Source organism: Panthera tigris, chromosome E2, assembly GCF_018350195.1.
Source record: "Panthera tigris isolate Pti1 chromosome E2, P.tigris_Pti1_mat1.1, whole genome shotgun sequence".
In the NCBI taxonomy this organism is placed as follows: Eukaryota; Metazoa; Chordata; class Mammalia; order Carnivora; family Felidae; genus Panthera; species Panthera tigris.
In genome coordinates this window covers 30,934,506-30,950,386 of record NC_056674.1, presented here as the reverse complement: position 1 = coordinate 30,950,386, position 15,881 = coordinate 30,934,506, and the positions used below count along the sequence as shown (strand labels likewise).

Genomic DNA, 15,881 nt, shown 5'->3' with positions numbered 1-15,881 from the left:
TTCTAATGAAGTCAGATATTTAAATGATGAATGACTAATGTGTTTTGTAGAGACAAAATAAACCAATAAATGATTGCTCTTTGTCATTTATGCAGGAAACTAGCTACCCCTTTCCCAATATAACTAAACAAAGATTAATTTATAAATGCTTTATTGAAAAATACACTTATTTTCATATAAAATTACAGTAGCAGTAAGTATCTTGAAGAGGTTTTATAAATATTTTTGCAGACCACTATTCTAACTGAACAGTGTAAGTTCCATATTTCTTTCAGAGCAATATGAAGTTACCCAGTAACTTGGTTTATACTGATTCAATTTACAATTGAATTTTCTCCCTAATAAGATTATTCATTCAACTTTAAAACTGCTGGAACGATAGTGATTAATAAAAGTATATAGAGATAATTCAACAGCTGTTAAATAACATTTCTAATTTTTATAAATGGTACTATGTACTAATAAAAACCTAAATTCTCCAACCTATTTTTTAAACTGCCAGGAACACACCCAAAGATATTTTAAGTTTATCACCTTAATAGACACGTGTCTTTCAGGATAACTACCTCTTAAAGAAGAGGTCAGAATTTTTCATATTCCCTTAATTCAACTTGATTTAAAATCTTTACTTAGCCAACTGATCCCTATTAACAACAAAACACTGGAGAATTAAAAACACATGCCCAAAGGCAGCTACTGGGGCTTTAACAGTTTAAAAAAAGTACAAAAGCATCAAAGATGATATTGCATGTTTAGCCTGGAAGTTTTGTACTTAATAAAGTTCACATTATAGAAAGTGCCATCGCAAATATACAGCAAAATCTGGGTTACAAAACCATGCTTTTTACAGCCCTAAAGTGCCACTTCTTATACAAGTTCACTCACACATTGCACACCAAACAACCCAGCACTTCCCACACCACCACACCTAAAGGGGAGAGGGAACAGTTACACCACGGGAACAGGAGACTGGGGTAAGAATCTAGGGCCTCCGGATCGGGGCTCTTGCCCTCACTCTGTTGCAGGAATGCAAAAACCTCCCACTCCTACCAGGCGTTTTGGGACAAACACCTAAGTTTTTGTTTTGCTTTTCGTGAGGGCCAGAAGCTGACCATGAAACAGGTGGGAATGAACCGAAATACAGTCCCTCTGCTGGAGCACATCCACAGAGACCTCTTACACAGAGGTGAGCACCCTCTGTTCTCTGCAGCTCTTGTAAAAGCTTTGCCGAAGAGTTAAAAAAAAAAATCCACATCTGGATTCTAAGCAGTCTTGATGGCAAGCACTGAGTGGTAGGAAAAAGGCAGCTGGGATGAGTAGAAATATCCAAAGAGGATACTGGAAGATTAGGAAAAGAGCCCCATACGCGAGCATGCATTAAATGGTGCTGCTGGACAGGGTTTGTGAAAAGATAATTTCAATACAACAGACTAACCTCAGTGAGAACCTCGGTCATTAGCTACATCTTGGAGACGGCGTAATAAGGCAGAGTGATTTTCTGGGCAAATTCTTTTTGCGGGTGATTCACTTCCATCTTCCAAAAGTATCCCTCTCTTTTTGGTTGGAGTTTCTCCTGTCCGTATCATACTGTTAATTTCTCTCAGTCTCTAGAGTGGGGAAAAATAGATAACAAAACTTTAAAATGCTAATAAACATAGTTCGGTGTTCAGTCCAAGAACCTTCGAATGAAGAGCTTACCTTCAAGAGGATGAACCTCTTTATAAAGAAAAGAACTAAGCTGTATATCCTTCCGATTTCACCCCTCAGCTGGCTGACTCTCCTGACTACCTGGGTCGGAGGGCAGAGTGTTTCTATTGTGGACAAGCTCCAGGGGTGATTCTGATGTACACTTTTCCAAAAGTAAGAGATTGCAAATTTGTGGGTTGTTTTTTTTACAATAGGGAGCACCACCTTGCTATGCCATATTTAGTCAACTCCCTACATCTCCATTGTCCTTTTTAAGGCTTTTTTTTTTTTTTTTAAAGTTTATTTGTTATCAAGCGACAGAGACAGAACGTGAGGGGCAGAGAGAGAGGGAGACACAGAATCCGAAGCAGGCTCCAGGCTCTGAGCTGTCAGCACAGAGCCCGCCGCAGGGCTCGAACTCACAAACTGCGAGATCATGACCTGAGCTAAAGTCGGTCGCTTAACTGAGCCACTCAGGCGCCCCTCTCCATTGTCCTTTTTAAAAAAAATAGTGTAATTTTACACTGTATTATGCCTTTTTTCAGTCCAGTGTTATGCATTTAGTAGCTGTTCTCAACTGGAATTTCACAGGACAAGTAAGCCTTACTTCCCTAAGGCATCCATTGTAGCTAATTTATTAGTATGATCTAGAAGGTACTCCCATCCCTGGGAGAATAGAGAAAAGTTAGGCAAATTATTTTCTGTGCTATGTGGTGATCATGAGGAACCCTGATTGAGAGGACCTACCAGGATGCCAGAGAGACTGGACCGACATAGAGTGCCTTCAGCATTGTTTCTCCAAAGGCCCAAAAGTCAGTTACCACGTCATTTTCTGGTAGTTTGTTGGTTACAGATTCTTTTTTCACGTGTTACTTCATTGTCCATGTTTCCTTATGGAAAATATACTCTGGTTATTCACCTGTGTTTGTTACAGGAAACCTCAAACAGGAAAGTAGGGAGAAGAGTGTAATGAAATCCTCCCATGGCCATCAACCCACTTGACCAGTTCTGGCCAGTCTGACTTGATCTACATGCCCTCATTCATTTCCCAGTCCCCACACTGTTTTAAAGCTAATCCTAGACATATTTTATTCATAATATTTTCTTTATTTTGAACAAATTTTTCTGATGCTTTAAATAAAATCACATGTTCTTTATTAGCGTATGCACTTTCTCACCTTCTCAAATCTTAGCCATCTTAAGAAAGCTTTCTTTTGACTTCTGCCCTCTTACGTTCCTAATCTCTAGTCTACCGTTTACTTGAATATTCCTTAAATTGTTAATTGTATAAATGTTATTTGTATATAATGAATACATTATAGGATATAACACAGTGTACAACTGTATAACTTAATACACATAAGACAATACATACCATACATTTATATTATATACTAGTGTTAAATATATTACATATAATTTATATGATACCCAGTATCTCACACATCACAATTTTATACAATATGTACATATTTAAAACACAAATACTGATTACAAAAAATTCATACAGCATATGCCTAGATTTCTTGTCCTCACCCAATCCCCAGGATAACTACTATTATCTTTCATTCACTGAACAAATCAGGCTACTGTATAGCCTTCAGCTCTTTAGGAATGCTCTCAATACAAATGTAATTATTACGTGGTTTTTTGGAAGAAAAAATGAAATGCTATATCTTATGTGCTGTTTGGAATATTCTGTCAACATTTTGTCTTTGATCTTCCCATATCAGTATATATGCATCACATCTCTTTAACTGCTATACAGTATTCTACAGTATGTCTGTATCCTAGTTTAATCCTCTATTGATGTATTATTTCCTCCCAACTGTTTAAAAATGTAAGCAACGTAATATTCAACAGGCTGTACCAATCCACTGAAACTGCCCTGACAGGTGTCACTAATGATTCCTAATCATGCTAATTATCCTGTGTGGTATTCTAGAATTCTTTTCTCATGGTTGTGTAAACGTTAGGATAATACAGGTTGGTTCTAGACTCAAGGTACTTTTTTTTTTTTTTTTTTAGTTTATTTTGGTGGGGGTGGGGGAGAGGGGGAGGGTGGAGAGAGAATGATAATGAATCCCAAGCAAAGCTCCACACCATCAGCACGGAGCCCAATGTGTGGCTCAAACTCACACCATGAGATGGTGACCTGAGCCGAAGTCTGATGCTTAACTGAGCCACCCAGGCACCCCGACTCAAGGTACTTCTGATCTCAGCTCTTGTCTGTCAAGTCATCATGACAAATGTTTCTTTAACCAATAGTCTAATTTTGCTATTTAATGGAGAAACTCCTAATTCTGTGCTAAATTTTTTTTTTAAACTTTCCAGGTGGTGATAGGACAGTCACTGATCTAAGTGCTTAACATAACTTTTTTTTTCCACAAAATGTCATTTTTTAAAGCTTTACATATAGTAAAATTCATCCTTAAGCGTACACTTCTGCATGTTTTGACAAACGTATGTAACTACAGTAAGTTTCTTTGTTCCAAAAAGTTCCCACACTGCTAGTTAAGCTCCTACCCCCACACACTGATGATGTTCCCTGTCCCTATAGTTTTGCCTTTTCCAGAATGTCACAGAAGTGAAACCCTATAGTAAGTGGCCTACTGAATCTAGTACTTTTCACTTAAGCACTAATGCATCCGAGGTTCATTTATATTGCTGAGTTTATCAGTTTATTCCCCTTTATGGCAGGCAAAGGAGTTGCCCCTTATTGGGTGTACCACAGGTTTGTTTATCCATTAGCCAGCTGGAGGACATGGGGGTTGTTTTCCACTTTTGGGCAATTAGGAACAGTCCTAAACATTCATGTACATGTTTTTGTATGAGCCTTAGGTAAACATCCAAAAGTGAAATTACTGGTTATATGGTAAGGGGATGTTTATAAGAAAATGCCAAACTATTTTCTAGGTGTAACAGCTATGCTGTATCGTTTCACACTCTCCCCGGCAATACATAAAAGTTTCAGTTGTTCCACATCATTGCCAGAATTTGTTCATGTTATTTTTTAGATTTGGGCTAATGGATAAAGCACGTTCAAGTCTTTTGCCTAGTTTTAAATTTGGTTGGTTTCCTTTTGAATTTTGAAAATCCTTTATGTTTTGTAGGTACAGATAAGAGGTATGTAAAATTTTCTCCCAGCTTGTGGCTTTTTTCTATCTTTTAAAACAGATATTTTTAATTTTGATGAAGTCCAATTTATCAGTCGTTTATGGATTGTGCTTTTGATGCTGTTATCTAAGAAATCTTTGTTTATGCCATGTTCACAAAGATTTTGTTCTCCTATGGTTTCTCCTAGGAGTTTCCTAAGTTTTACACTTAGGTCTGTGGTCCATTTTGATTCATTTTTGGATCTGGATGCACAGTATGGACGTAGGTTTACTATTATTATTGTATGTGGTTACCCAGTTGTTTAGCACCATCTGCTGAAAAGGCTGTTCTTTCTCCGCTAAATTACTTTTGCACCTTGTTGACAATCCACTCACCATGTACGTATGGTCTATTTCTGGGTTTTATTCTGTTCTGTCGCTCTGTATGTCTCTCCTTTTACCAATACCACATTGTCTTGGTAACCACAGCTTTATAGTTAAGTCTTGAAATCAGAGAATGTAAGTCTTCCGAATTTTTCAGAATTGTTTTAATTATTTTAGTTGCATTTTCATATACATTTTGGAACCAGTTTGCTACCTTACACAAATAATTCTAGGATTTTGACAGGAATTGGGTTGAATTTATAGATCAAGTGAAAGGAAACAGACATCTTGAAAATGTCATCCAATTCATAAACATGATATTTCTCCATTTTCTCCATCTTTCTTTAACCAATGTTCTGTAGTGTTCAGGATATGAATCTTGTACATCTTTCGTCAAGACTTACCCAAAGCAGTTTTTAATGTTACAGTGCTTTAGAAAGTTTCTACTTCTCACTTGTTGCTAGTATACAGAAGTAAATTCGATTTTTGTATATTAGCCCTGGAACCTTGTTAATCTTACTAATTCCACTAACATTTTTTAGATTTTGTGATTTTTCTATGAAGAAAATCACGTTGTTATATGGAAGACAGCTTTATTTCTTCCTTTTCAGTCTGTATGCCTTATTTATCTTGCCTTATCATATATGACCTTGCATATGGTTATAATGTTGAACAGGAATAGTGAAAGTAGATACCTCGTCCCTGATCTTAATAGTGGACAACTGGGGAGCCTGGGTGGCTCAGTTGGTTAAGCAACTGACTCTTGGTTTCGGCTCAGGTCATCATCTCAAGGTTCATTGGATTGAGCCCCACATCAGGCTCCGTGCTGACAGTGCAGAGCCTGCTTGGGATTCTCTATCCCTCTCTGCCCCTTCCACATTCTTTCAAAATAAATAAATAGTTAAAAAGTAATTTAAAAAAAATAGTGGAAGACTGAATGCCTTCTAAGTGTATTGGTAGCTATAGATTTTTTTAGTATGTATTCTTTATCCGATTAAGTTCCCTGAGAGGTTTTATCATGAATGAATGTTGTATTTTGTCAAATGTTTTTTCTTCAACTACTGAGATGATTTATCATCTTCACTTTTTAGAAGAGTTTGTATAGAACTGGCAGTACAATTGACTTCTGAACATGGGTTTGAAATGGGTCCACGTACACATGGCTTTTTTTCAATAAAGTACATTTTCTTTTCCTTACGATTTTAATATTTTCTCTAGTTTATTATAATACAGTATGTAGTATATATACAAAATCTGTGTAAATCAGCTGTTTTTATGTTGTTGGTAAGGATTCCCATCAACAGTAGGCTATTAGTAGGTACATTTTGGGGGAGTCAAAAGTTATACACAGATGTTCCACTGCACAAGGATAGGATGTCCTAACTCCCCATGTTGTTCAAAGGTCAACTGTATTTCTTCCTTAAATATTTATTTGGTAGAATTTACCACTGAAGCCATCTGGGTCTATAGTTTCCTTTGAGAAGAAGTTTTTATGTTACAAATTCAGTTTAATAGATAGAGGGCCATTGAGACTACTTGTTGACTGTGCTCTGGAAGTTTACGTCTTTCAAACAATTGGTCTATTTCATCTGCATCATGCATTTATCGGCAAAAAGTTATTTTTTAACCTTCATTATATTCTCAATATCTGTAAGAACTGTACTGATAGCTCTCATTTCTGATATTAGTAATCCATCATTTCTTTTATCCTCATTAGCACAGACGGATCAATTTTTTTAATCTTCTCAAAAAAACCCTAGTTTTTAGTGGTCTTAAAATATACAAAGTCGTCTATTTCATTGATTCCTGCTTTTAGTTGCGTGGGGTGAAATCACAGGTCACTAATTTGAGGCCTTTCTTCTTTTCTAATGTGAGTATTTTAGTCCTATAAATTTCCCTCTCTTAATACTGCTTTTGCTGCTGCATCCCACAAATTTTGGTAAGTCAAGTTTTCATTTTCAAAATACTTTGTAATTTTTAAAATTTCTTCTGTGACTCATAGAAATATGCAATTTAGTTGCAAATATTTGGGGGTTTTCCAGGTATCTCTGTTACTGATTTCTGATGTAATTCTGTTGTGGTAAGAGTAAATACATTATTTGAATCCTTTAAAATTTACTGAGACTTGTTTTATGGTCCTGAATGTGGTCTCTCTTGGTAAATGTTCCATGTGCACTTGATGCTATTAGAGTGTTCTAGAAATGTCAGCCAGTCTGGTTGTTCACTTCTGTCTACTTGTTCTGTCAATCATCGCAAAATCTTTTTTTTCTATTTAAGGATTTTATGTCCTGTGCTGGGAAATGACTTCATTGCTGATAATGACATGAAAGCTGGCGTGGCTGCATTAATTAGTGTCAGTAGAGTACAGATAACTTTTTCTATCCTTTTACTTTTTTTAAAAACCACTTCATTGGGATATAGTTTCCATACCATACAGTTCAACCCCTCGAGGTACACAGATCTATGGCTTTCCCTGTGCTCCTAGAGTTGTGCAGTCATTATCACATTTCATCGTGCAGTTCATTGTGTGGTCATTTCCACGTGTGCCCAGTGACAGAAGCCCTCCATCCCTCCCAAAGCTAGGCAATCACTAAACCACTCTGTGCTTCTATAAATTTGCCCATTCTGGACATTTCATAGAAATGGTATCGTATAGTATTTACTTATCCTGTGTCTGCTTTCACTTACCATAATGTTTTCAAGGTCTATCCCTGTTGTAGCCTGTGTGGTACTTCCTTTTTATTGGAGTAATATTCCATGGTATGGACATGCATTTTTTTTATTCGTCAGTTAATTGGATATCTCAGTTATCATCCTTTTACTTTAAACTGTTTGTGACTTTATATTTAAAATGGGTTACTTACAAGCAGTAAATAGCTGGGTCTTGTTTTGTCCAGTCTTAAAATTTTTGCCTTTTAATTGGTGTATTTAGACCATTTACATTAAAAAAAATTTGTTTTAATGTTTATTTTTGAGAGAGGCAGAGAGAGACAGCGCAAGCTGGGAACAGGAAAAGAGGGAGACACAGAATTCAAAGCAGGCTCCAGGCTCTGAGCTGTTAGCACAGAGCCCGACGTGGGGCTTGAACTCATAAACCAAGAGATCATGACCTGAGCTGAAGTGGACCGCTTAACAACCGAGCCACCCAGGTGCCCCTAGACCATTTACATTTAATTGCTATTTGTTTGTTACTTTGGCCTTCTGAATTGGGTATTCTGACTTCTACTCATTTTGTTTCAGTTAATTCTAATCTAAATGGAATTTATTTGGTTAGAGGGTGAAAATCTAACACAGGCATACTTTGCTTTATTGTGCTTTGCAGGTAATGTGTCTTTTGTGGTAACCCTGAGTTGAGCAAGTATATCAGGGCCATTTTCCAACAGAATTTGCTCACTTTGTGTCTCTACCAAATTTTAGTAAATCTCTAAATATTTCAAACTTTTTCATTATTATGGTGATCTTTGATCAGTAATTATGACTCACTGCTCAGATAAATGAATCTTTGGTTAGCATCTTTAAATTAAGGTATGAACATTTTTTTTTAAGATATAATGCTATTGCACACTTAATAGACTGTGGTATAAACATAACTTGTATATGCACTGGGAAACCAAAAAATTCATCTGACTGGCTTTACTGTAGTGGTCTGGAACTGAACCCACAGTATCTCTGAGCTGTGTATCCCTTCAACTGCTTTTAGGGCTTTGCTGATTTATGTTTCCAGCATTCACAATCCCACTGGCAATATCACTGGAATTAGATCAGACTTCCACAATGGCTGGAGGAAACTTTATCTTTTCAATATTTGGTCTACTAAACATTAGTGTGTCTTTGTTATTCGAAGTTAACTGATTTTTCTACAAGGGATAAGACTATTCCAAGGTATGTTAATACTGTAGTAAAAGTTTTTTCATTTTCTAAGATTTTTGCTGCTATCTTTGTTTTCTCTAACTTATTTTTATTTTTTTAATGTTTGTTTAATTTATTTTTGAGGAAGAGAGAGAGAGAGAGGGAACGTGAGTGGGGGAAAGGCAGAGAGAGAGGGAGACAGAATCCCAAGCAGGCTCCATGCTGCCAGTACAGAACCCAACATGGGGCTCAAACCCATGAACTGTGAGATCACGACCAGAACCACCCACACGCCCCCCTCCAACTTTTTATTTTAAAAGTTGGAAGAATAATACATTGAACACCCTATCATCAGTCATTAACACTTTACCACATTTGTTCTCTCTGCATAATTTTTTTTTAGTTGAACTATCTGAAAATAAGTTGCTCACACCGAGGCAGTTCGCCTGTGCCTACTTTAAACATATTCTCCTACATAATCCAGTACTATCAATACCAAAGGAATTTAACAGAAATTTAACATTCAACTCCCCCATTAAGTTTTCCCACTTGTCCCCAAAATGTCCTTTTTACTGTGCTTTTCTGTGCAGAATCCAAAGATCATGTACTGCATTTGAGTGTCCTGTCTCGTGCTCGCTTCGGCAGCACATATACTAAAATTGAGTGTCCTGTCTCTTTAATCCTCTTCACTCTAGAACACTACCCTCCCCCATCTACTCTCTCTCTTTATACTGACATGTTTTTTTGAAGAGTCGAGGCCCTTTTTTGTGTGTGTTTCTTTCTAAGCAATCTTTATGAATAAGAGTATTGCATCCGGGCCTTTAGGAATGAACTGTCCTCCTAAACCCAGCACACGTGATTCCCGGTGCCTCAAGGACACTGTGTTCTTTCCCTGTTCTCCTGCTTCCTGGATACCCCTTCCTCCCACACGTCAGCACCTTGCTGACTTTTCTTCCATCAAGGTCTGATGCAAGCTTCTCTCCCCATCGCAGACAGAGGCAGATGCGGCCGCACAAATCGGCACTAACAGGACTAGCACACCACACTGTACAAAACGTCCACTGCTCCCCTTAGACAGAGATGCTACCTGTCCCAGAAATAGATATTCAATAATCAGTTTAGAAATTCAAGTTTTCTTAACAAAAATTTGGAATTTTAAATGGAGTAAAAATCCCCAACTCCAGATCTACAGGAGAGTGAACTGTAAATACACAAACAGGAAAAGGAAGGAATGAAGATAAATCTAAATCCTTTACTCTATTTCCAGCCTTAACGTGTCCCCCAAACCCCTGATTTCTGCTTTGCTGGGACCGACTTTTCCCTGGTAGCTCCCATCACTCATGGGAGTGCTGAGTGTTTTCCATCAACCCCAGTTCTAGCATCCTAGGCATTCTGGGGTTAGTAAAGGCCAAGATTTATGTTAGGCTCACCTTTGAAGGACTGTTGCTGAAGTAATAGAAAATCTTTTCTCGAGGAGAAAGCATCGTTTCATTTTTATGTGGTGAAATGTAGATAGGATGATTTTGAGATAGCTGTATTCGGCGAGGAGAGCCTGTCCTGACAAATGGATAGGGAGAAAGAGGAGGAGCATCCATCTGTTTGGGGGAGAAAAAGTCAGCATTCCTAAGAAAGGTAATGAAATTTCTAATCAGGTATTTTTTATGAAAAACTTAAAACATTTTTTATTTAAAACATTTTATTTAGAACAATTTTTTTAATGTTTTCTTTTTTTTGAGAGAGAGCAAGCAAGGGAGGGTTAGAGGGGGGAGGGGGAGGCAGAATCTGAAGCAGGCTCTGAGCTTTCAGCACACAGCCCAAGGCGGGATTGAAACTCATGAAATGAGAGATCATGACCTGAACTGAAGTTGGACGCTTAACCGACTGAGCCACTGAGGTGCCCCTAAAAATGGTTATTTTTACTGAAAGAGTAGAGAGATATAATAAGCCAGTAGCTTTATGAATGGCAAACAGTAATTATTAGCAGCAACAATTACACCTAAAGAAAACCACCCAAATAACATGTAAGTGCTGGCTTTGTGCCAGTCGCGGTTTTAAGCATTTTTAATACGTTATAGCATTTAATCCCCAGAGCAACCCTATAAACTAGGGATTACGCCTATTGCCATTTTATATATGAGGAAACAAAAGGCAGAGAGAAAGCTAAGTAGGTTGGGCGCCTGGGTGGCTCTGTCAGTTGAGCATGGGATTTCAGCTCAGGTCATGTTCTCTTGGTCCCTGAGTTCAAGCCCCACGTCGGGCTCTGTGCTGACAGCTCGGAGCCTGGAGCCTGCTTCGGATTCTGTGTCTCCCCTTCTCTCTGCTCTTGCCACTCTTGCACTCTGCCTCTGTCTCTCAAAAATAAACATCAAACATTTTTTTAAAACAAGAAAGCTAAGTAGCCTGGAAGGGCACCAGAGCTGATCAGTTTTGGACACTATGAATGCATGCAGTTTCTCTCTTGTATTACAGTACTTTGTAGGGAATCCAAATACCATCTAATTCTTGTTTAATGCTTCACAATAAAAGAAATTCTGTTGGTTAGGCATATGATTTCTGTTAGAGATTTCCTCAGCTTTATTTAACAAATGAATGATTTATAAGACCAGTTTACATACAGAGCAGCTCAACCTATGTGATTCCTCCTCCCTGTCACAGGTGAAGAAAGTATGAAATAATCCGTCACACTTACTACGTTTGCCTGTGAGTACTTCATGGCAAATGTTTTAATTTGCTTTATGTAGATATTGTTGTAGAACTGAATGAGGTCTCCCCTCTCCTCCTCTTCCATGTCACTGTTGGCGCCTGTGAGGCGAGTAGGTGTAGGAGGAGCGCTGCTGGGCTGCGGAACGGGCAAGGTGCTGCTGGACCGCATGACGGGACTGGAGTCTCTGCTGGCTGCAGCAGGTAGAACACAGGATGATAAACAGACACTGCTCATGCAGCTTGTCTTCAAAAAGAAAATTCAGGAAGATAAAGGCGAATAGCTACCCTCTGTACTTGTTTAATGGCAGCCAACGGGCACTCTCTTCTTCATCCCAGGGAGAAAGCGCAGAATATTAAGTAGTAACTCGACCCCCTGCCATGAATGTAGTAAAAGCTTCCGGGGTAGTTTTCGTTAATAAGTTACACCAAATTTTCTAGGACCTGTGCCCTTCATTCAGTGATACAAATCAACAATTAAGGGTGGTATTTCCATAGCATGGTTTCAGTTAGCGTGCCAGATGTTTCTGGAACTCAGGCCAACAAATTCCTGCCGGGAACCTTGTCTAATTTCCCTGGAGAAAAATGTTACACACAATGTGCCTCCAGGCTATGGGATGAAGGACAAACAACTTTGCCACTGAATTCAGAATTCTGTTTGTTGTTAAGTTTTTTGCCAATATTTTCAGTTTCTCTAGTCATAATTCCATTTAGTAAGCCTCAGTCTCCAGGCCTAAAAAGTGAGAAGTTTCTAATTTTGTCTTTGTAAGTGTTCATAAAGATCTTAAACACTTACTTCTGTCTTTGTTTAGTTCTGTTGGAGAATTCTGATGGCTTCTGCTGTCACTGCTGCCAGAATTTCTTCTTTTCCTTTTCCCTTTTATCAAAACACTCCTATACACCTTTAGAGAGACCACAAGAAGGACACAGATTCATTGAGCATATCCTAGATGATATGACCTTGACTTGTTCTTTAAATCTCACAACAACTCCATTTGGTATAGTTGTCCTCCTCAGGGAGGTTAATAAATGCAGCTAAGGTCAAAGATCTATTAAATAACAGGTCCCGGACTTACATTAGGGCCTGTTTGGCCTCAAATTCCAAATACAAGCCTATAAAAGGATAATACAAAGAGCAGTGCTAGCACCGAACCATGAAATCAAGTTATTCTAAGTCAAATACAAAGATCCTGCATACCTATCCTTTGAAATAAACGAGCAGCATTAAAGGTAAAGTGAGCTTTACCTTTAGTGGAGCTAAACCAGCCTCCAAGGTGACACAGAAACCAAACAACTTCCTCAACTTCCAAACTAAGAAGAAATCAAATATTTCACCTCATCGTTCGGAGAAAAGAGGGCGTAAACTAATCAAGATGGGAAGAAGATTAAAGAAAAGACTTTCTTAAAGTAGAATCTTCGTTTTTATCCTGGAAAAAAGGCCTTAGAATCAACTGTGGTTATTTTTTTATACTTATCAAACACTTTAAGCTTTATTTTCAGCCCTGAGAGAAAATATAGTTACCTGGCTCCGGGCCTGTGGCTGAGTCCTATAACAACGCATAATATTCTGGAAGGACTTGTCTTCTTTTGTGACCTGGCAAATAATGAGAGTATCCTGAGAGAGAAATTGACTTCAAGCAAAATATTTTGAAGAGCTCTGTGAATCTGCTCCCCAGTGAAAGTGGTGACAATCATATAAACAAACAGCCATTTCAAGTCTCTGGAAATGGTCCTAAGGGCATATAAAAAATGAAGAACTACTATTCAAGAAAACCTATTAAAATTCAATACCAAGACAGGGAGTAAGTGGTATCTGAACAAAAACCTGTACTAAAAAAGTACGGTTAACAAATGAAGAATTCACCAGAGGGACAAAACAGATTTAAACTGGCAAAGAAAAAAAGAATTAGCAAACTTGAGATAGGCTGTGCAATCTGAAGAACAGAGAAAAAGGAAGGAGGAAAAATGAACAGAGCTTCAGGGAGCTGTTGCATTCAGCAAACATACACAGGAGAGAAGCAGAAAAAATGTTTTAAGAAATAAAGGCTCAATCCTTCCCAAATTTATTTAAAAAATAGTAACCTATATATCCAACAAGTTCTAAGAATTCCAAGTGTAGGATAAATGCAAAGAGATCCATACCCAGACATATGGTGAAAATGCTGAAAGCCAAAGGGAGAAAATCTCGAAGGCATCAAGACAAAAAACAACTTCTTGCTTACTAGGAAACCCCAATAAAATAACAGGCAACTTCTCATCAGAAACTATGGAAGCTGAGAGACAGTGGAATGTGCTTAAAGTAAAAAACTAAGAATTCAGTGTCCAGCAAAGTTATCTTTCAAAAATGAATGAAAAATAATCTGATAAAACAACAACAGTGTTAGGTCTGCTAACAGACTTATCTTACATGAAATACTAACAGTTCTTTAAACTAAAAGCAAGTGACCCCATGCGAAGCCTAGTGGCTCGTTGGTACAGCACACAGCTCTTGATCTCAAGGTTGTGAGTCTGAGTTCCACATTGGGTGAAGATACAAAAATAAAATCTCGAAAAACAAAAATAAAAAGTGACTTCAGTAACTCAAACACACATTAAAAAAAATCACAGGTAAAGATAATTATGTGACTGTAAAGACAGGATAAAATCCATATATATTTCTCCACTAATTTAAAAAGCCACTGTATAAAGCAATACATAATTAATGTATTATTGGACCTAAAGCATACCAAAATGTGATACATCTGCCAAAACCAGCACAAGAGGAGGAGGAAAGCTGTACTGGGCTAAGGAAATGACTCCAGATGACAACTTGAAACCACAGGAACGAATAAACAGGATCAGAAATGATAAGATGAATATAACAAAACCTATAAATTAAGTATACTCCTTTCTTCTCTCAGTTCCTTAAAAGTCATAGAATTCTAACATGACAATGTAATTGTTGGATTTGTAACATTTATGGATGTGATATGTATCACAATATATCACAAAAGATTAAAAGGAAACAGCTATATACAAATAACACCCCTGTGGGGCGCCTGGGTAGCTCAGTCCGTTGGGCGTCCGACTTCAGCTCGGGTCACGATCTCACAGTTCGTGGGTTCGAACCCCGCGTCAGGCTCTGTGCTGACAGCTCGGAGCCTGGAGTCTGCTTTGGATTCTGTGTCTCCCTCTCTCTCTGCCCCTTCCCTGCTCATGCTCTGTCTCTCTCTCTCAAAAATAAACATTCAAAAAAAAATTAAAAAACAAGTAACACCTCTGTATCTCACCAGAGTTAAGTTAGTATAAATCTAAAGCTGATCTTGATATAGTTAAGATGCATATGTAGGAGTGGGGAAATTGGGGAGATGCTGGTCAAAGAGTACAAGCTTCCAGTTATAAGATGAGTAAGTTCTGGGGATCTAAAATGAAGCATGGTGACTATAGTTAACAATACTGTATTTATATACTTGAAAATTGGTAACAGAGTTGATCTTAAATGTGAGGTGATGGATGTTAACTTTATGGTAACTGAAATGCAATTACATATACATGTATCAAATCATTACATTGTACACTCTATGGTGTACAACACTTATCTCAATAAAACTAGGGGGAGAAGGAGGGAGGGAGAGAGAGAAAAGAGATGTATATGGTAAGCCCTAAAGTAACCACTAAGAGGGGCTCCTGGGTGGCTCGGTCGGTAAGCGTCCGACTTCAGCTAAGGTCATGATCTCACGGTTCATGAGTTCAAGCCCTGCTTCAGATTCTGTGTCTCCCTCTCTCTCTGCTCCTCCCCCACTCACGCTCTGTCTCTCAAAAATAAGCAAACATTAAAAAAATTTTTTTAAAAAGTAACCACTAAGAAAATAATTTTTAAAAATGGAAAAAGTCACTACTGAAAAAAATGCTATATCACAAAATATTCATCTAATGAAATGAAAGTAGTAAAGGAGGAACAGAGGACCAAAAAGACACATATAAAAAGTAAAATGACAGTTATAACAATAACACTAAGTGTGACTGGATTAAACAACACAATCAAAAAGCAGACACTGTCAGACTGGATTAAAAAAGATATCTAGGGGCGCTTGGGTGGCTCAGTCCGTTAAGTGTCCAACTTCGGCTTAGGTCATCATCTCATGGTTTGTGAATTTGAGCTCCATATGCTTGGGATTCTCTCTCTCT

The 15,881-nt window shown here is 37.9% G+C and overlaps 1 protein-coding gene across 8 annotated transcripts in view; it reads right to left on the bottom strand.

Annotated features, from left to right (window-relative positions):
* The window catches only part of RBL2 (RB transcriptional corepressor like 2), a 62,814-nt gene that overhangs the window by 6,983 nt on the left and 39,950 nt on the right, over positions 1 to 15,881 (bottom strand). For 4 of the 8 annotated variants that reach the window (XM_042970522.1, XM_015544171.2, XM_042970527.1 and 1 more), the window contains 5 exons: positions 13,237 to 13,308; positions 12,511 to 12,616; positions 11,704 to 11,909; positions 10,445 to 10,609; positions 135 to 1,607 (listed from right to left, as the gene is read on the bottom strand). In XM_042970522.1, the coding sequence (XP_042826456.1) occupies positions 1,437 to 1,607; positions 10,445 to 10,609; positions 11,704 to 11,909; positions 12,511 to 12,616; positions 13,237 to 13,308 (720 nt within the window). In that variant the 3' untranslated portion in view covers positions 135 to 1,436. Of the gene's footprint in view, positions 1 to 134; positions 1,608 to 10,444; positions 10,610 to 11,703; positions 11,962 to 12,510; positions 12,617 to 13,236; positions 13,309 to 15,881 lie in introns of those variants that run through there. The other 4 variants (XM_042970524.1, XM_042970523.1, XM_042970525.1 and 1 more) reach the window with 3 other exon arrangements.